Genomic DNA, 20,823 nt, shown 5'->3' with positions numbered 1-20,823 from the left:
AGGGGTAATCACAGCTAAGGGGCTGAATCGCCATGCCTCATTTTAAATCCCACAGAACATTAGCTGCTACAGTCATCTATATTGTTTAGAAACCGAGGTAATACTGCCCATGTGATTAGCATGAGGTGAAGTTTCTGGGCGACTGTTGGGGATCCTGCATCTCCTTGTGGGCATCGTCATGGTGCGAAAGGTGCAGAGCTGGATGTGAAGGCTGGTGGGCGCTATGGAGTTACAGACCTTGGCCCTAGGGCGGAGGACAGTTTACCTCACAGTTGAGAAGCTCCAGCTTCATATTCCCTCCCTTGTGCTGCCCCTTCCAAGGCGCTGAGGGGGCATCCTAGCCATAGGCACACGTGGACATAACCTGTTTCTAAAATATGCAGAAGTAATACAGATGTATATCATTTTTCTTAAAGAAGCCCTCTCAAAACCTGAATAGGTCTCTGTCTCGTAATAGAGGACATGGTAGCCTGGCCTCCAAGGTGGTCCCATGAGCCTTTTCTCACCCTCCCATCCAAAGCCCCAGTTTACATGCAATCTGTTCTCCGGGGTCTCCTGGTTCTTAATTGCAGGTATTGTCCTGAGGACACAATAATGAGCACATTTTCTCGCTTCCTGCAGACCAGCAAAGGGAAAGCTAAGAGCTTTGGGTGCTACAGAAGCACAGCTGTTGTCTCTGTTCTGGAAAGCACCCCTGCAAATACACTAGGGGGGCCTCACCGACCAACTTCTCTGAGCTCCTTCCGAAGTTGGAATCTTTAGTGCCCAGGAGCACCTAACCCTAACCCTGCTCCCAGTCGTGCTCCAGGAAGCCAAGCCATCCAGAATCGCCCCAGCTCTGCCACCCTCCCATCAGAGGCTCTCAGTTCCCACCTGTGAGATGATTGTGGGTTTGTGGTGTCTAAGGCCCCTCCCCTCCCTCACTCCATCCCTCTCTCCCTTCCTTCCTTTTTTAAACAAATTTTAATGTAATTTCTTTACACAGATACATATGTAATTAATATGATTACACAGTGTGATCATATACACTTTCTAAGTGCAGCCCTTTTTTCTTTACTTTGCCTGACTCCCACCAGCCTGGCCTTTCTTTTCCTTATACGTGCCCTTCTTTCTACCAACCCAGCCAAAGACATGATAACCATTAGTGGGGCATCTTCCCATATTTTTCTTTGTGCTCATGTAGCCAAATATATATGTATATCCACATACGTGTATATACATACATAGCATAAAACTGGCTTTCGTCAGTGAGACTGTTTACTCCTAGAAAGCACATCCTTTCAACTTTCCATCGTATAATGTGGATTTCTTTGTCTTCTTGAATTTGTCTTATAGGAAGAGGCCATCTCCCTGCCCCATGCTTTTCTCATTTTGTTTCTTTTGGGTATTGAGACTCAAATCTCTCTCCCTGACAAGGCCTATGATCTAATTTTGTCTGCAGTGATGAGATCATACAATACAGTATATCACTTTCACAAAGAACGTTTACATGCAGTAGTACATTTCATTTTCAAAACACCACCATAGTGTTTATTTTATTTTTTTAATATCCATTCATGCATGGAACTGCTAGAACACACTGGGCTGGATGCTGGAGGATGAGCACCATTGCCTAATATTGTTCATAAAGGGCTAGACTTTGTCTGTTGTACAATGTCAGGAAGCAAGAGACAAGAAAATGAAAGGAGGAAGGAGAAGAAGAAAAAGTAACAAAGCTGAGATAAGAAAACAGTAACTAGTAGATATGTCCAAAATTAGTGTCCAGGGATGTGGTGGCAGAGGTGTTAGTTGCAGCAGTTGAAGCAAACCTCAGAGCTTCCAGGGTAAAGACAAATGAGAAAGAAGCTTTGCTGTCAGTGGGTGGGAAGAGAGCCCCACCAACTCCTATGTTGCCTTTGCCGGCGTAAGTTGTTTTTACTCTCTGTGTGAATATTAAGAGTGGGATGGACAGACCCAAGTGCTGCCCCTCTGAGGAGAAGCCAGCATTGAACACACAGGGCATCCTTACTCTGGGTTAACAGTCATTTACCCTGAATCTAAGCAGGTCTTGAAGGTACAGGACATCTCTATGTATGGCTGTGGGTTGGGGGATGGTGATACAAAAAAATCATCTGAGTGACTCTAAAATGCTTGAATAGGACACTTCTATGAATGGGGATGCTCTCTAGATGGAAATGTGCAAATTCATGTCATTCAGTATTTATGCTTACAGAACCCACTTAATGTCAGAGATGGCATTTATAATGCAGTCAAAAACCTACATAGCACACAGGTATTTTTGCTTGAAAAATGGTGTACGTCAGGGACACATGTATATACAGTGTATATATGAGTATAGAAATTATCATAGGATATATATTACAGTATAAATAGGAGGGTGTCTAAGAAAATAAGATAAAGAACAACTTTTGAAATTCATGATTTGATCAAGGCGAGTCCAAGAAAATACTTCTAGAACACTGGATTCATTTACTGTACAGTACTCAGAGAGGATACAACTTAATCCATCTCAAACATATTAAAAAGATGCTTAACTCATAATAAGAAAAATGCAAAGAGATTGAAATAAAAACTACACTGAGATATCATTATATTTCCTATGGAATTGACAAAATTCCAAAACATTGACATCATGCTTTGTTAGTGAAGATTGGAGAAATGGGCACCCTTTTGAAGGGAATCCAGTCATATCTATCAAAATTACAAATTCATTTGCACTTGAATCCAGCAATCTCATTTCTGGGAAATTAGTCTAGAGATACACATGAAAATATAGGAAGTGATCGAGATTCAGGGTTCTTTATTGTGCCATTTGTTAAGAGGATTAGCCTGGAAACAACGAAGTAACCATTGATAGTGGACTGGTTCAATGAGTGATAGTACATTCACACAATGGAATATTATTACACAGCTAAGAAAGATGAATGAGAACAGTATCAACGTGCTAATACGGAATGGTGTCCAGGATGTATTAGTGAGTGAAGAAAGCGAGTGCAGAGCACTGCCTGGAGTGTGCTACTTTGGATGTAATGAAGGAGAACTGGCAAGAGCAGAAGTTGTTTCTAAATTCATGGAGCAAGAGAGCAGTGTAGGTGCTTGGAGTGGGATTTAAGGGGCAACTTGGGCCCCCTGAGAAGTGAGATTAGCTTTGAGAACCAGCGATCAAAATCAGAGACTGACTTGGTGTTGAGTCCAGAGTGTTGGGCCAGGACTGTTGAAGTCTCCCTGCCTGAAATCAGTGATGGATCCAAAGATCAAGGTGGGTTTCAGACTGTGATGAGCATCAAGTGGCAGGTGGGAGGGATCCATGACTGACAGCTGAGTCTCCCAAAATTGACGTCCGCTTCCATGCGGCAGGTAAGGGATAGGAAGAGTTCAGAGGAGAGCCTGAGGTTCACAGTCTGGGTGATTTGGGGCTGTTATTTGGTTGAGTGATCTTTTTCCTGACTCTTCTGTAGTCTTTTACCAGTGGTTAAAAATGTTGTTCTACTGCCAGATGATTGTAGGAATCGTCCTGAAAAAGTAGGACCAGTGTCTGGTGGTATTTTTCCCATCTTCTTAACAATTCAGCCTATTGACCAAATGGGATGTTATCAGCAGAGATTTCATGAGAAAGTTCTGTAAAACTTCTATAAAGGCCTATCAATCTCAAAACATGAAAGATGGGTGGCCTGTGCTTAGAATTGTCTCTAAATCAAACACTGAGGAAGTGCAGGGAAAACTGGTCTGGTTGCTCAGTGGCAAAGTGAATTCTAGGTGCTCCTGCCCTAGCAACGGCACTCCTTCAGTGCTGCTTCACACAGCATGCACCTGTACCCTGATTGATAGCTACAGCTTTGAAACATAAAGTCATGTTGAAAATGTTGACCAAGAAGCATAAAGAGAGCAGATTATGTTTAGTATGTGCTGTCATGCTAGATTTTAAAAGTATTTTATTTAAAACATTGCTTTATACTGCTCAGTTGCCCAGAATAACGCATTACCAAAGATTCTCCAGCGATGGTTATACCTACTTTGTGCCTAATGTATCACTGATGTCATGTACTAACCTCATGGTAACCTAAGAGATGGACTTTTGCTTGTGAAAAGAATATAAATAGATGTGAAACGTGTTTTGTCTACTAACCAGTATTTCACACTGGTGTTTAAGTAAAAATGAAAGGTGATGTTTTTAATAGTGTTTCCTATCTTTCAGATAACAAAGAAATCATTTAATCATGTGGAAATTAAATAGCAATTTCTCTAACAGGGAAGAAATCTGTAGTTAAATTGAGGTGACTAATACAATGGTACTAATAGGTAGCATTGTTCTTTCACTTTAATCTGCCAGAGAAACTTCTTAACTGACGAAAGCGTGTATATAACAAAGATCATAGTGTTGTAGTCAGAATTGAAAACTCTTGGCTGGAGTAAGCACCGTGTTTTCTGAAAAATCAAAACCAGACAGGTTCAAAAGATTTTTATACACTGGGTCTTAATTAGGTGTGAGAACTCCCTCACTTCATGGCTGTCCAATATCTAGGGTTGCTCTCTTTTCAGAAAGGGTGGAATTTTTGTATTAGAAGGAGTGGACCCTGTAAGTTTTGAGTCCTGCCTCTTTTCCTGTTTTAACTGTTCCAGTTTGAAAGCAAAAATCAGTCTAACCTAACCATCAAATTTCAGTTATTACGTCCTTCTACTGCACAGCACAGTTTCAGAATATCAGATTGTTTCTGCAGAATTTAATTATATTAATTATTTTTTTAATTAAAATATGTTCTTAAATATTTTTGTGGAACACAAATTTTAGTGATAAAACCTAGGAATATCATTTTTTGAGAGGGGATCAATTAGCAAAATGTTAAAAGAAAAAAAAAAAAAAACCCTCGGGCTTCCCTGGTGGCGCAGTGGTTGAAGGTCTGCTTGCCGATGCAGGGGACGCGGGTTCGTGCCCCGGTCCGGGAAGATCCCACATGCCGCGAAGCGTCTGGGCCCGTGAGCCATGGCCGCTGAGCCTGCGTGTCCGGAGCCTGTGCTCCACAACGAGAGAGGCCACAACAGTGAGAGGCCCGCGTACCACACAAAAAAACAAAAAAAAACCCCTCATACTTAAATCACTGTTCATTTTCATCTCTTGCAGAAAGTTACGTTTAGTTGATGTAGAAGAATTTCACAATTGCCAGGATGCATTAGAGCTGTCGACTTTTCAGAGCATTGTCATGAAACACATGGAATCTGCCAAAGAGACTCTACTTAAAATGTAAAGTTTTGAAGTTTCATGTATGAAAACATAAATTTAAAAATGTGATTGGTGGGCTACTGCAGTTTAACTGCTTTTAGAAAATCTCATTTTAAAAAGTTTGTAATCATTTCCGTTTGAGAGTTAAATATGATATCTTTAACTGCCTTGCTCTGTGATGTCTATCCAGATGTTCTACACAGCATAGATTGTACAGAAACTAAAATGATTATAATTGATACTTTTTCTCAATGTCTGGTTTCTGCCCTCTGCTCTGAGAGTAGGGGTGGATAGCGTGGGGGGAATGATCATCAACTAATCGTTCACCAGAGATTTATTTGAATCTACTGTTAATACATGCAAGGTAATGTGCCTCTTACATTTTGGTTTTGGATGGAGGATGCAGAAGAGTTTAAAGAATGCTTAGGTGGGGAAAATATATTCTTTAAAGGAGTTTATAGTCATATTGGGAAGTTAGATTTAATTAAACATCATCTTGGATTGGCCCTTCAAATTGGGATAGCCACATGTGATAATTATCGATACTGGTGCCAGATAATACGTTCTGAAACAATACGGTAAAATTGTCCTTGTCATGGACCATTAAGTTATTATGAATAGGACATTAATATTAGATCAAATCTAAGATAACAGAGGACATGAAACTCCAGCATGGCTTCATGATTTCCGAAAGGTACTTAGAAGTGTATCTTGACAGTTTAAGACTGAATCTTCCCTTTATATTTTTTCTTCTCTAATACGTTAGTGTCAAATTCTTTGTTTGACATTACTTGAAAGAACTTTAGACTTCTATTTAGTATTAGTATTTAGTTCACATTAAAAAAATAGAGGAGAGGTGCAGAATGAAAGTGCATAATTAATTGCAGAGGAGAATATGACCCCATAAGGACAGAATAAGAGTAAATTATCTTGATCTATAACTTCAGGGTTCTGCCCCAGGAATACATTCCCACTGCAAATTTTAGTAGACTGGGTGTGTCAAAGTACAGAGTAGAGGATAAACCTTTATTGAATGATTTTGCTGAGAGATGTAGATTGATTAACCGAATCTCTTGATGCCTCCTGATTGATTCTAAGGGAAGAACCCTCTGACCATACTTTACATAGTGAGCCAGAATGTGTTTATCATGGCTAAAAGGCAGAACATCAGCTCACCGAAGTGGAGAAACAATTAGTAAATGATTAATTATGACATCTATGCCAAACCCAAACGTCTTCTCTTAGTCCTTATCCTCCACTTCCACTCAGCAATTGCTGTGGTTTAATCACCACCGCCTTCTGTAAGTCTCTGTTCTGTGTCCCTGTGCCCATTTCTTTTTTGATCTCCTTTTCTGGCTCTACTTAATCTTACTACCTTTTCTAAGAGTAGGAGCTCTCCAGGTGTTTGCTTTTGTTTTTCTTCTCTATATTCTCGACAGTTTCGTGATTTCGTCTGTCTTAGCTGTCTCAAGATGTCATGTTTTCTGAGCTCTGTGCCCTTCTTATAAATTTTCTACTGTATATCTCCAGTTGAATGCCACGTCAGCACCTGATTCTCAGCATTTCCATAACAGTACTCATTCTTTCTTCCAAGCCTGCCATTCTTCCTCCTCTGGACCATTCCTAGGCCAAGTTGAAAACTTTTTGACTTTTTCTGTCTCTTTGCTCATCATGTACATCCTCACCATTCCCAGCCTGCCCCCAGCCATATTCAGTGTATTGCTAACTGTTGTTTTCTTGTTGAGATATATTTCACTTATCATAAAATTCAGCACTTTAATGTGTATAATTCAATGGTTTATAATATATTCACAAGATTATGCAATGGTCATCACTAATTCCATCACCCTCAAATGAAACCCTGTATCTGTTAGCAGTCACTCCCATTCCACCCTGACAAGCCCCTAGCAACCACTAATGTACTTCCTGTCCCTGTAGATTTCCCTACTCTGGACAGTTCATCTAAGTGGAATGATACCATATTTATGTCTGACTTCGTACACTAAGCATAAGGTTTTCAAGGTTCATCCGTGTTATAGCCTGTACCAATATTTTATTTCTTCTCATGGCCAGATAATAATCCATTGCAGAATATATTAATACCACATTTTGCTTATCTATTCATCAGTGCGGGTTGTTTCTACTTTTTGGCTATTATGGATAATGCTTCCATGAGCATTTATTTTGCGTAAACATTTGTTTTCAGTTCTCTTCGTTGTATACCTAGGAGTGGAATTGCTGGGTTATATGATAACTATATTTAACTTTTTGAGGAGCTGCCATGATGTTTTCCAAAGGGTTTGGAAGATTTTACATGCCTAACAGCAGTGTATTCCTACCATTCAATTTCTCTACATCCTTGCCAGTATTTGTCATTGTCCTTCTTTTTAATTATAGCCGTCCTAGTGGATGTGAAGTGCTATCTCATTGTGATTTTGATTTGCATTTCCCCAATGACTAATGATGTTGAGATTTTTTTTCACATGTCTATTGTCCATTTATTTATCTTTTTGGATAAATATCCAAATCATTGCTCATTTTATATTCAGTTATGTCTTTTTATTTTTGAGTTGTAAGAGTTCTTTATACAGTCATCCCTTAGTATCCATGGGGGATTGATTCCAAGAAACACCCCCTCCCCCGCAGCAGATACCAAAATCCACAGATGCTCAAGTCCCTTATATAATATGGCATAGTATTTGCATATAACCTACACATATCCTCCAAATTATCTCAGATTACTTATAATACCTAATACAATATAAATGCTATGTAAGTAGTTGTAAATACAGTATAAATGCTATGTAAATAGTTGCTGGCACATGGAGAATTCAAGTTTTGCTTTCTGGGACTTTCAGGAATTTTTTCCTGATATTTTCAATCTGTAGTTGGTTGAGTCCACGGATGTGGAACCCATGGATACAGAGGGCTGACTATATATTCTGAGTACTTTAGTAGACCCTCATCAGTTATGATTTTCAAATATTTCTCCTATTATGAGGTTTGTCCTTTCACTTTCTTGATAATGTTATTTGAAGCACAGATTTGTTTGTTTGTTTTTGTGGTACGCGGGCCTCTCACTGTTGTGGCCTCTCCACTTGCGGAGCACAGGCTCTAGACGCACAGGCTCAGCAGCCATGGCTCACGGGCCCAGCCACTCCACGGCATGTGGGATCCTCCCGGACTGGGGCATGAACCTGCGTCCCCTGCATCGGCAGGCAAACTCTCAACCACTGCGCCATCAGGGAAGCCCAAGCACAAATATTTTTAATTTTGATGAAGTCTAACTATTTTTTGTATATTGATTTTATATCCTGCTACTAAACTTGTTTATTGGCTCAAATAGTTTGTGTGTACATATGTATTCTATGTAAGATTGTGTCATCTGTAAACAGAACTTGTTCTAATTCTTCATTTCCTACCTGCATGTGTTTTTTTTTTTCTTTTCCTTGCCTAATCGCTCTGGTTAGAACCTCCAATGCAATGTTGAATGGAAGTGGCAAGAGTGGACATCCTTATTTTCTCCCGGATGTCAGGGGAAAGGCTTTCAGTCTTCCTCTGACATTAAGTTAGCTGTGTTGGTGCCCTTTATCAGGTTGAGGAATTTCCCTTTACTTTTTAGTTTCTTAATTGTTTTTATTATGAAATAATGTAGAGTTGCCAAATGCTTTTCCTGTGTCTATTGAGATGATAGTTTTTTCTGTTACTCTGCTAATATGGTATATTACCATTGGTTTAATATATTGAGGCAACCTTGCATTCCACTTGGTCATGGAGTATAATCCTTTTTATATGCTGCTAAATTCAGTTTGTATTTTGTTGAGGATTTTTGTGTCTATATTTATCAAGGGTATTGATCTGTAGTTTTCTTCTTCTTGTGATATCTTTGTCTTGTTTTAGTATTATGATAATACTGTCCTCATGGAATTAGTTAGGAAGTATTCCTTTCTCTTTTTCTTTTTGGAAGGCTTTGTGAAGGATTGGTGTTAATTCTTCTTTAAACATTTGGTGTAGAACTCACCAGTGAAGCCACCTATTCCTGGATCCTGGCCTTTTAATTTTCTTAGAATTTTTTTTGATAATTAATGTATTTACTTGTAATAAGTCTATTCATGTTTTCTGTTTCTTCTTGAGTCAGTTTTGATAGGTTGTATCTTTCTAGGAATTTGCTAGGTTATCTAATTTGTTGGCATAGAGTTGTTTATTATGTTCCCTTTATTTCTATAAGGTCAATATTAATGTCTCCTTTTTTTCATTTCTAATTTTAACAATTTGAGTCTTCACTCTTTTTTTCTTGGTCAGTCTAGCTATAGGTTTGTCAATTTTGCTGATCTTATCAAAGAACCAGCTTTTGGCTTTGCTGATTTTCTCTTTTTCTATTCTTTATTTTGTTTGTTTCCACTCAGATCTCTATTTCTTCCTTCTCCTTGTTTTGAATTTAGTATTCTCTCTTTTTCTGACTTCTAGTAAAGTTTAGACTATTGGATTAAGATCTTTTAAATATATTTTAATGTGTTTACAGGTCTAAAGTCTGACCACTACTCTTCTGTATCCCATGAATTTTGATATATGGTGTTTTCATTTTCATTCATCTCAAATTATTTTCTAATTTCCCTTTTTTTTTAACTCATTGCCTGTTTAGGACTATGTTGTTTAATTTCTGCATATTTCTGAATTTCCACAGTGTCCTTCTGTTACTGCTTTTCTAATTTTGTATGATTTTCATCATTTTATATTTACTGAGACTTCTTTTATGGCCACCAAGTATTCTTGATCCTCTCTCAGAAGCATCTTCCATGTGTACTCCTTTCTGTCAATTCCCACTGCTACTACCCTTGGCAGGCCCTGTTATCCTCCCATATAGCCTACAAACCACTGCCAGGTGAATCTTAAAACATCCCCTAGTTCAGTGCCTTCCATTTGTTGACAAAATAAATCCACAATTCTTAATCTGCCTTTTAAGGTCTTCTGCAACCTGGACCTAACCTATCTTTTCTATTCTCAGTTCTGAAAAAACTTTCACCTTGGGCCATGCCTGTAGGAATAGTCACGTTAAATTAAAAATGGCATGACTTCTAAGATTAGCCTATAATCATACCTTACCATTGTTAAATATCTATCCAATTGGTAAATCTGTAGACTCTTTGTTCTCCTTTTTAACCAATTGTTGGTTTTTAAAATAGTTACTCCTTGTTTGTTTCCCTCTGTGAGATGGGAATTCTAGGAAAATTTGAAAGTTGCTCAGTTGCTCCCCACTTAAACTCTGTGACTCTTAGCATTGTCATCTTTGCAGACATAATTGTATCAGATTTAATCAGAGGTTAAAGGGATTAGAACAGAATAAGAACCTCTTGGATACTATTAGCAAAATTTTATGTTTTATACACATATTTATAAAAACTTTACACAGCAAAAGCAACCATCAGCAAAATGTAAAGGCAGGTTACTGAATGGGAGAAAATGTTTGTGACTAATATACATCTAATGAGTAGTTAATATCCAAAATATATAAAGAACTCGTACAATGTGATAGCAAAAAACAATTAGATTAAAAATGGTCAGAAGATCTGAATAGACATTTTTCCAAAGAAGACATACAGATAAATAACAGGTACCTGAAAAGATGCCCAACATCACTAATTATCAGGGGAATGCAAATCAAAACCACAGTGAGATATCACTTCACACTTGTTAGAATGACTATTACCAAAAAGACAAGAAGTAACAAGTGTTGGTGAGGAGGTGGGGAAAAGTGAACTCTCGTGCACTGTTGCTGAAAATGTAAATTGGTGCAGCCACTGTGGAAAACAGTATGGAAGTTCCTAAAAACTGTAAAAATAGAACTACCGTATGATCCAGCAAGTCCACTTCTGGGTGTTTACTTGAAGAAAAGGAAAACACTAATTTGAAAAGATATGTACACCTCCATGTTCATTGGAGCATTATTTACAATAGCCAAGACATGGAAGCAACCTAAATGTTCATCGATTGATGAATGGATAAAGAAGATGTTGCAACAGCATGGATGGGCTGTGGAGATATTATGCTAAGTGAAATATGTCAGAGAAAGACAAATACCATATGGTCTCACTTGTATGCAAAACCTAAAACAACAACAACAAAAACCAGGCTCATAGATGCAGAGGGCAGATTCGTGGTTGCTAAAGGAAGGGAGTTAAGGGGTGGATGAAATGGTTGAAGAGGGTTAAAAGGTACAAATTTATACTTATAATATAAATAACCCATGGAGATGTGGTACACAGCATGGTGACTACAGTTAACAATACTGTGTTGTGTATTTTAAAGTTTCTAGGAGAGTAGATCTTAAAAGTTCTCATCCCAAGAAGAACAAAATTTTAATTATGGTGACCAGTGTTAACTAAGCTAATTGTGATCATTTTGCAATACATACAAATATTCAGTCGTCATGTTGTACACCTGAAACTAATATAATGTTATATCAGTTATACCTCAATAAAACAAATTATGCCTCACGCTATTTACAGCACACAATGCAGCTCATTCCTGGAGAAGCCCCTCTGTGTCTTTCAGTGTCCAGACCAAATGACCCTTATTCCATGAAATCTTTACTGTTGCCTCATCAAAAGTGATCTGTTCCTTCTTAATGCCTCTGACACTTTGTTCTCTTATTTTTCCTTTTATAATATATATTTATGTGTGTGCATTTTCCCCTCCACTCACCTATAAGTACTTTGAGGACTGAGTAATATTTAGTACCTCAAATGTTTTGTACATAATAGGAAACCCTGTAAGTATTTTTGAGACAATGATTGAATGAATAATTTTTTTCAATGTATTTTCTGTTCTTTGTCCCTTTTCCAGTCTTACAGCCCTGGACTTACTCTATCTCTTGCCTGGACTATTGGAGATTTCTCAATCCCCTTCATTAATCTGGCATTGCCCTTCTCTACTTAGTATTTGCTACTTGTCCTCCTTTGTCCTTTTACCTATTGCTTTAACAGTGATGCCCCGCTGCAGAAGGATCTGCTGTGTATTCACAGAGTGTGAGCCTGTCCCAGGTTCTTGTGTTTAGCTCCCAAGTTCTGCAAAAGTCCTCACAGACTTCCCCCCACTTATTTTTTCCTATTTTCTACTGTATTAGCTCCATTATAGACAGTGAAATGATCAGATGTATTAGCCCTACCTCTCCCACCTATTTTTCTTAGTATATTCTACTTCAGATCCTTTTCTCAGGGTCTTCCTCATTTCATTTTTATCTATTCTTCAGTGAAATTTGCCACCTTCACTATAGAACCCTTCTCTATTACTGAAATAGAAAATTATGTCTCTATTCTTTGATTTCAAAGCTGTTTTTCTGCCATGACACCTTGCCTTCATTATTATGAGAGAGAAGGGATCATGTCATATCTTTTCATATCTCCCATGACACTGTCCCTAGCACACAGTAGGCACTAAACACATATTTGTTAAAGTGGTGAATACATACATTTAAAACTTTGATCTCTCTTGGAGCATTCAGGCAACTCCTGAACTTATACTGACTCCTTGTTTTTAAAAATTTATTATCTCTTATGAAAGAGGTACAAATATTCCTTAATTTTAGTGTTGGACAGTGGTTTTGGAAACTGAAAACTTCACTTGTTATCATCATAATGTATCTGTATATGAATTTCACTGTTTTCCTTTTATTACAAGGATACATATACATTTGAAACTTGTTTTAAATCAGTCACTCTTTCAGGATTTCTCATTAAGGAGGATAAAAAAAATAATATACTTGATTTTGTTGTTTTGTGTCTTGTTTTCAACTATCGTTGTGAAATAGATGGAATAGCATAAATTACCAAGTGGGCTGAGCCAAATAACCCTCCCTTGATTTAATGTTATTCACATTTTAGCTTTGAACTGACAAATCCATTCCCTGAAGAGCAATTTCAGAGACTGGGGAGGAGTATCTTGTAATATCCGACAAAGTTAATTGTCATATTATTCAAAAAGTGCAGGAATCATGGTTCCAGGAGTTCGATTTACCTTTTTATCACAGCATCATGTCATTGAGCCATTTTCCATTGGCTATGATTAAAATTTCTTTTCCCAGGAGGAGTGAAATATGCTAGCGCTTACATTTCAGAGAGTGGGTAATGTGACTTGGCAATATACCTCTCTATAAAGACCTTTAGATGTTCAGAAGTTACCGTTAATGCTTAATGTAAGAGGAGTAATTCACTGAAAATATTAACTTTTAAAAGTCTTTTGTTCTTTGAAGGTGGTTTCCAGAAGTGCAGAATATTTATTACCAAGGTAATAAAAAAAAGCTATTGCCAACTGGTGACAGCAGTGCCAAGTTGGAATCTTTTTTCAGCTGTGCTGCTACACTTATGACTTTACAGCTGCAGGACCTCGCTTTGGTTTCCATGCAAGATTTCACGGACTTAATTGCACAACCCCTCGTAAGTAAGGTTCAGTTACACCAATATTCATCTACCAATTTATTTATTTTCAATTCTTTTATAGTGGATAATTATAAAATAACCTTTACCAGTGGAAGAGCAGAAAGTATATCTTTAGACCTATCACACTTACGTGTTTTTTTAAAAAAGACTTAATGTCAAGCTGCATTTGTAGGATATATTATTATCATCACATTGGTGAGGTTAGTGGAAATAAATAAAAATTCCCATAATTGGGAAATTTGGGTCATGAGGGCTGGGGAAGATTTCTCCAAAGAACTCTTTTCTTTCTGGAGGAAGGTCCTGTTACAGGGTGAGTGGAGTCTGGGAATTTGAATGTTCTCCTCTTGGGCTCCTTCTTTCATGATTCTAGAGCCCCACTGCTGTGCACATCTTCCTTTTTCTGGAATCTTGACCCTATAGTTGATCTGTAGGCTCAGTGGATACTACATACCAACAAGTCTCGCTGGGAATGGCTCTTGCCCTTTTTGGTACAGTTCCTCTTTGGCTTAACTGTCTAGGACATAAGAAGAAAGGTGAGTTCTCATGTATCCTAATTGGGACCAGTACACTCCTTAGTCTACCACAATTCATATGCATATATATGTATACTTTATTATATATATATAACTTCTTTGTTGCAGGATTCTGTTAGAGCTTTTGAACATCCAGGTTTTGTCATGAGGCTGATTCTTGATAACGACTCCATTAAGTTTGAACCTGATTTCAATGACTATATAGACATCCTTCTAAATGTTTATGATGTCATGATTAACGCTGTCAGTTTTGTGCCAAGAGTTGAGGCAAAATTGTATTCCAAGTTGGTAAGTAATAAGGATATTCTGATTGCTTCAATTTGCATGATGGTATTTGCTTCAAATAACTTCTTTTAGTATAGACAGGTATCCTCTGCTTTACAGAATACAAATGGCCTAGTAACATTGGCTTATAAGGCAGTTTTGCTTTAAAAACATACTATTTTCCCATTAGCTTCTCTTAAATACTGGTTTCTTTGACCAGTCTTCTATTGAACTCAGCTGAAAACTTTCTGAGGGGGAAGAATTAAAGTTGTGATCTGGTTTGAAGCCATCAATGAGCATTTGCTGTAGCATTCACACCATGCTGTTGACTGCTGTTATACTTTTCCAGCTCTGTAAAACTTTCCTCCAATTAGCTACCTTCCTGATACACCTTCTTCCAGGAATAGTCATGTCTCCTTACTTCCAAATCATAGATCCTACTTCCCTTCTCTCTCTGGCCAAATATTTAGCAAAGTTCTGCTGAACTACAATATTTCAACAATAGTTATTGCAGTCTAGTATATGAAATGAGCATGTCTGAAAATTCCTTAACTTAAAAGCTTTTCAAGTTTTGTAAGTCCAAACAGTAGCTTTCTTCTTCCTTTTTCATTTTTTAAAATAGTGTATGAATATTTCATACATACAAAAGAGTACAGGAGGCTAGTGTTTAAAGTTTTAAGCAGTAATAGAGTTAACACCTTCATACCTTCAATCTAACTTAAACAATGGCTATTACCTTTAAGCTCTACCTCCCAATTGGTCTTTCCTGTTCATATCCCTATCCTTCTACCTTCTAGCAAAGGAATCACTATCTTGCACTTTGTAGTTATTTTTTAAATTAATTTTTATTGGAGTATAGTTGATTTACAATGTTGTGTTAATTTCCGCTGTACAGCAAAGTGAATCAGTTATACATATACATATATCCAGTCTTTTTTAGATTCTATTCCCATATAGGTCATTACAGAGTATTGAGTGGAGTTCCCTGTGCTATACAGTAGTTTCTTATTAGTTATCTATTTTATGTATAGTAGTGTGTATATGTCAATCCCGATCTCCCAGTTTATCGCTCTTCCCTTCCCCCTTCATAACCATAAGTTTGTTTTCTGCATCTGTGACTCTATTTCTATTTTGTAGATTGGTTCATTTGTACGATTTTTTTAGATACCACACATAAGCGATATCATACGACACCTGTCTTTCTCTGTCTGACTTTACTCAGTATGACAATCTCTAGGTCCATCCATGTAGCTGCAAATGGCATTATTTTGTTCTTTTTTATGGCTGAGTAATATTCCATTGTATATATATACCACATCTTCTTTATCCATTCCTCTATCAGTGGACATTTAGGTTGCTTCCATCTTCTGGCTATTGTAAACAGTGCTGCAGTGACCATTGGGCATTTTGTAGTTATTATTCTGAATTCTTAAACATAAACTTACTACATGTCTGTATATCTGTAAACAGTTTCTCTTTAGTTTTTCTATGTCTTTGTATAGATGGAGTCATCTTATAAATAGTCCATTTTACTTAATATTGTGATTGTGACATTATTCATTTTGAGAATATTATCTTTTTCATAGAGCTTCTAATTTTTTTGTCATTTTAGTTTTATTTTCTCGGAATCCATTAACTTTTCTTTTTTTCAACTAGGCCTGGTCTTCTTTTTTTCTTTTTTTTGTGGTTCGCAGGCCTCTCTCTGTTGTGGCCTCTCCCGTTGTGGAGCACAGGCTCCGGACGTGCAGGCTCAGCGGCCATGGCTCACAGGCCCAGCTGCTACGCGGTGTGTGGGATCTTCCCAGACTGGGGCACAACCCTGTGTCCCCTGCATCAGCAGGCGGACTCTCAACCACTGCGCCACCAGGGAAGCCCAGCCTGGTCACTTTTGATAGTCTCTTGTACTTACTCATGTATTCATTACTCTTCTCTGTTTGCTCATCTGACTCCTGCTCCTGGTGGTTTATTTCTGTGGGTGTTTTTTTTTTTTTTTTTTTTGCAGTACGCGGGCCTCTCACTGCCGTGGCCAACCACTGCGCCAGGGAAGCCCCTGTTTTTTCTTTATTATTATGGGCTTATACATGTAAAAACTTTATGCAGGGAAGTCTTTGAGGCCTTGATTTGGGTTGGTTTCTCTGGATTTTGCATATTCTCTTGACATGTGCTCTGGAGGCCCCTGCAAACCCAAGACCCCTTTTTTTTTAATGATTTTTTTTAAGGGAACTTTATTTTTATTTATTTATTTGGCTGCGTTGGGTCTTTGTTGCTGCGCGTGGGCTTTCTTTAGTTGCAGTGAGCGGGGGCTACTCTTCGTTGCGGTGAGCGGGCTTCTCGTTGCGGTGGCTTCTCTTGTTGCGGAGCATGGGCTCTAGGCACGTGGGCTTCAGTAGTTGTGGCTTGCATGCTCAGTAGTTGTGGCTCGTGGGCTCTAGAGTGCAGGCTCAGTAGTTGTGGCTCACGGGCTTAGTTGCTCCACAGCATGTGGGATCTTCCCGGACCAGGGCTCGAACCCGTGTCCCCTGCATTGGCAGGCGGATTCTTAACCACTGCACTGCCAGGGAAGCCCCCAGGACCCTTTTAAACAAAAATTCTTGCCTGAGGATTTTGTGGACGACACTGGCAGTGTGAGTGCTTACCAAAATGTGTAAGATAACAGGCTTGCGGTTCCAAATTCTTAAGACGACCATCCTTTCTCTTCTCCACTGAAAAACAAGGCCAAAACAAGACATTTTCCTTTCTTGCCCCCTCATTTAAAGGTTCTGTCAGCTTTCAGCATTCTGAAGTTTTGTGTCCTCAGAACCCTCATTGTGAGGTTGTGTCACTTTTCATTGTTCCTGGCTTTATGTAGGGGTATCAGTTGACTTCCCACCTTACTCAGGCTTCAGGCTTTGTTTCCTGACAGCCATTCTCTCACCCATGCCGCCCAGCCCCACACATGTACCCATCCTGCTGGAGACTCATTAAAGCAAAGCTTGGGCCACCAGGGATCAGCAGAGTCTCCAGGGCAGCTGCTCACGTCCGCATATAGTTACCTCCCGCTTCATGTATGCTCTCATGTTTGGCCCCTTAGCCTTTCCTTATTATTTTACTGCCTTAACCATGCATTATAAAAGTTATATTTGGCATTTTCCCCAGCATATTTATGTGTTTTGAACTAGGTCGTTGTTTTCAAACAGGGTATCTATTCCTCATATTACCATAAATAGAAGTCTCTCAAGAAACCTACTGTTTACTTTGTTTTTTTGTTTAATTCCAGTTCACCTATTGCATCCTTTTGTATTCTGTTCATACCCCGCCTTTCTCAAGAATGACTAGATGTAGCTTATGAAATAGACAGATATAACAAGTTAATAAGTTACTAGATAAAGTTTGAAGTGGAAAAAAGTATTATAATCATCTGAATGAAGACAGTTGCTATGATTTTATGCTTATAAAATATGGCTCTAAACTTCCTGGTTTCTACAGTAAAGAGGAAAATATAACAAGTTTTAGACTGCTCAGGTATTTTTTCTGGTATCAAATTTTGAGAGATAGGTCTTACCTGGGGCATTATATGTAGGGTAATGATTCTAAAACCCTCTGTACCAGCATCATGTGTTGACTTTTAAAAGTACAAATCCAGGGGTCCCCGCCACCCCCATTCCCTGCACCTAGAGATGTAGATTTACAATGACAGTCTGTACTCAGAAGTAGGTATACTGGTAAAATATCCCTAGGTGATTCTGGCAATCCCTCAAGTTTGGAAACAAGTGATACAGAGGGTACTTGAATATTAAGGAGCTTCACATTAGATCCAACAATTTCACATTGCAGTACATAATACATATTGCTTTATCCTAAAGTTCTTTCTCAAAAAAGATGACACCAAGCATCTTCTGTGCCCTGGGGGGTGAGGTAGTGGTGGTGATGATGGGATTCACTAATGTAGTCATGAAGCATCTAGTTCTGAAAAAGTGTGATTTCCTGAAATGTCCACTAGAGGGCATAGCGGACAAATGCATCCTGGATACCTGAACAAATTACCCAGTTCTCTAAGGAATCCTTTCATATTCTCAATTTGAAAGCTGTAGAATATTCACTACTGGCAGTGATTTTTGTTTGTTACAGTTAAAAATCACTTTTTTTGGACAACAGGTAGAGAGCATATATATTTTTTAAGTGTAACTTGGTTCAAGATAATAAACCATATATGTGCATTTACTTGTCCTCTTATTCAAAAGAGAAGGAGACAAGTTGTTGAGATTAGTTTGCTTATTTAAAATTGTTGTCGGATACATTCTTGCCCACATTATTCTAATGGTGGTAGCAGAATGCAAATTTTGCAACTAGGGATTTTAGTCTGTTCTAGTTGCTGTTCACACTGACCTCTGAAAGCTCAGAGGTCAGTGAATGAGTAAGCAATCCTTCTTTGTTCTACATACATTACTCCTCAAGGTAAAGAAGGGCTGTGACTGTGATCAAAGACTGTGATCATATGACATTGAGCTGACTTATTTTTTTAAAATAATGTACGATGCAAGTGCTACCTTTTAAGCTAGCATAAACTGTTGTACAAATAAAACATGGATCTTGCTGTTTTGATTTTCCAACCCTTATTTTGTGTATGTTCTCAAGTGACTGCTCTTTCCTCCATTCAGAAAAATAAAACACTCCTAGGTAGCCTCTAAGAAAAACAAAACATGAAACCTAGATATTTAAAATACTGCTGTGATTTGACTCTCTACAGATATAGATTAGAAAATCCGAGGGACCTTGTGAATAAAAAAAATGACAATATGGTAAGATGGGCATTTTTACAAAGCTGAATGATATGGTTACCTTAATTTAAAGTATTTTAAGTAACTCATATTGTTTTTATTCCTTTGTTTAGGAAAGTAAGTCTAAACCAACAACTTTGAAGCCAATAATTCTGAAGGAAGTTGTTGAAGCTCACAAAGAGAAGATTAAGGAGGTGGTTATGTGTGAGAGCGTGGCACCAAATGAGCACCTCAGACTCTATGACAAGTATGATTTTTTAATTAGCAAAAAAGCTGAGCAAGATGCTGATGCTTTCCTTGCAGAAAATCATAATTATGAGAAAATAATACACGAAATTCACAGATACCAAAAACTCATAGAGGATATACAGTACACATCTAGAAAGGTAAATGACCCATTTTGTACAACTGTTCTTTGTACCTAGTGATCTTTTCCTAGCTTTATTAGGATGTATTTCTAGACCATACAGTGAAAGAATTAGACTGTTATCATCAACAGAAAACTGTTTGTTGGGTCTTTTTATGTGTCAAGCATTGTGGTAAGCCCTGGCTATGCAGAGGTAGACGAAACACATAGTTCTTATGCTCATAGAGCTGAAGGTGTACCCTATAAGCCTGACTTTTAAGTAATTTATTTTAACTTGGCCCCTCAAAAATATCAAGAACTAATTTTTTTTTGCCTTGGTGTTTACAAATCCTTTGGAAAATATGGTAATTATACCAAAATGTGGTTACTTCTGTTTAGTAGGAGACTGGTAATTAAACATTTTCTTCTTTTGTCCTTTTTTATATTTTCCAAAATTACCACCATGATCATGGTGGTAATTTTTGTACAGAGCAAATATAACATTTAAATCCCGCTATCTATGTAGCAATAACTCAATTCTCCAAAGTTTTTATATCAATTATTGTCCTGAAATAGAATTGGCTTCCAAGATACACTGTTAAAGGAGATTCACCCAGAAGATAGTGGTAAAATGTAAAAGAGTATTTGCAAAACCCTGCCTGCATCATATTAAAAAAAAAAAAACTCAGTTGTATTAGATCACACACACACAAATCAATATTATGGAAAAAGGTAAACTTGTGGGAATCATTTATGTCATTTCATGTTTATTAAACTTTTAATACCTAACATTGCAGACTATTCGTTTAGGAATGTTTGAAATGCGCTGTGAGGAATTAATCAGAGCTTTGGTGAAGCGAGCTGATATTATTTGTGGAAAACTTATAGCTAAAATGTTCAGAGACCATCAGGAAGTAAATACAAGGTATTTATTTAATATTATATTTTTATTTTGGGGGTGGAGGAATTAAATAGAATCAACTGTCACTCAACTAAAGTAATGGATTAGAGCAGTGTCATAAATGATAGAAAAGATAAAGCCAAACTTATTTCAACTTGGCTCTAAGTGTTATTTTGTGATTTTTAGTATTTTTTTCACCATGAATGTGCCTTCCCAGTTGTCTGAATTAGGGTGGTATTAAAATGTGTTTGTATTTCTTTTGTACAAGTCAGGTGGACATTATCTAACTTCAGACTTTTAAGTTTGTGTAATCAATACACAAAGTGAGTTTTCACAGTGGATATACACAGTAGTTGTCAAGGATCTCAA

General features: G+C 37.7%; 1 protein-coding gene across 1 annotated transcript in view; it reads left to right on the top strand.

The window, feature by feature from the left end:
* DNAH7 (dynein axonemal heavy chain 7) overlaps positions 1-20,823 on the top strand; it is a 243,288-nt gene that overhangs the window by 35,435 nt on the left and 187,030 nt on the right. The window contains exons 9-13 of the mRNA XM_081242420.1: positions 5,120-5,239; positions 13,467-13,650; positions 14,295-14,474; positions 19,321-19,593; positions 20,351-20,478. Of these exons, the coding sequence (XP_081098546.1) occupies positions 5,120-5,239; positions 13,467-13,650; positions 14,295-14,474; positions 19,321-19,593; positions 20,351-20,478 (885 nt within the window). The remainder of the gene's footprint in view (positions 1-5,119; positions 5,240-13,466; positions 13,651-14,294; positions 14,475-19,320; positions 19,594-20,350; positions 20,479-20,823) is intronic.

This window comes from Mesoplodon bidens, assembly GCF_964165515.1.
Source record: "Mesoplodon bidens genome assembly, chromosome: 8".
NCBI classification, from domain to species: Eukaryota; Metazoa; Chordata; class Mammalia; order Artiodactyla; family Ziphiidae; genus Mesoplodon; species Mesoplodon bidens.
The sequence above is the reverse complement of the archived record's forward strand: the minus strand, read 5'-3'. Positions and strand labels throughout refer to the sequence as shown.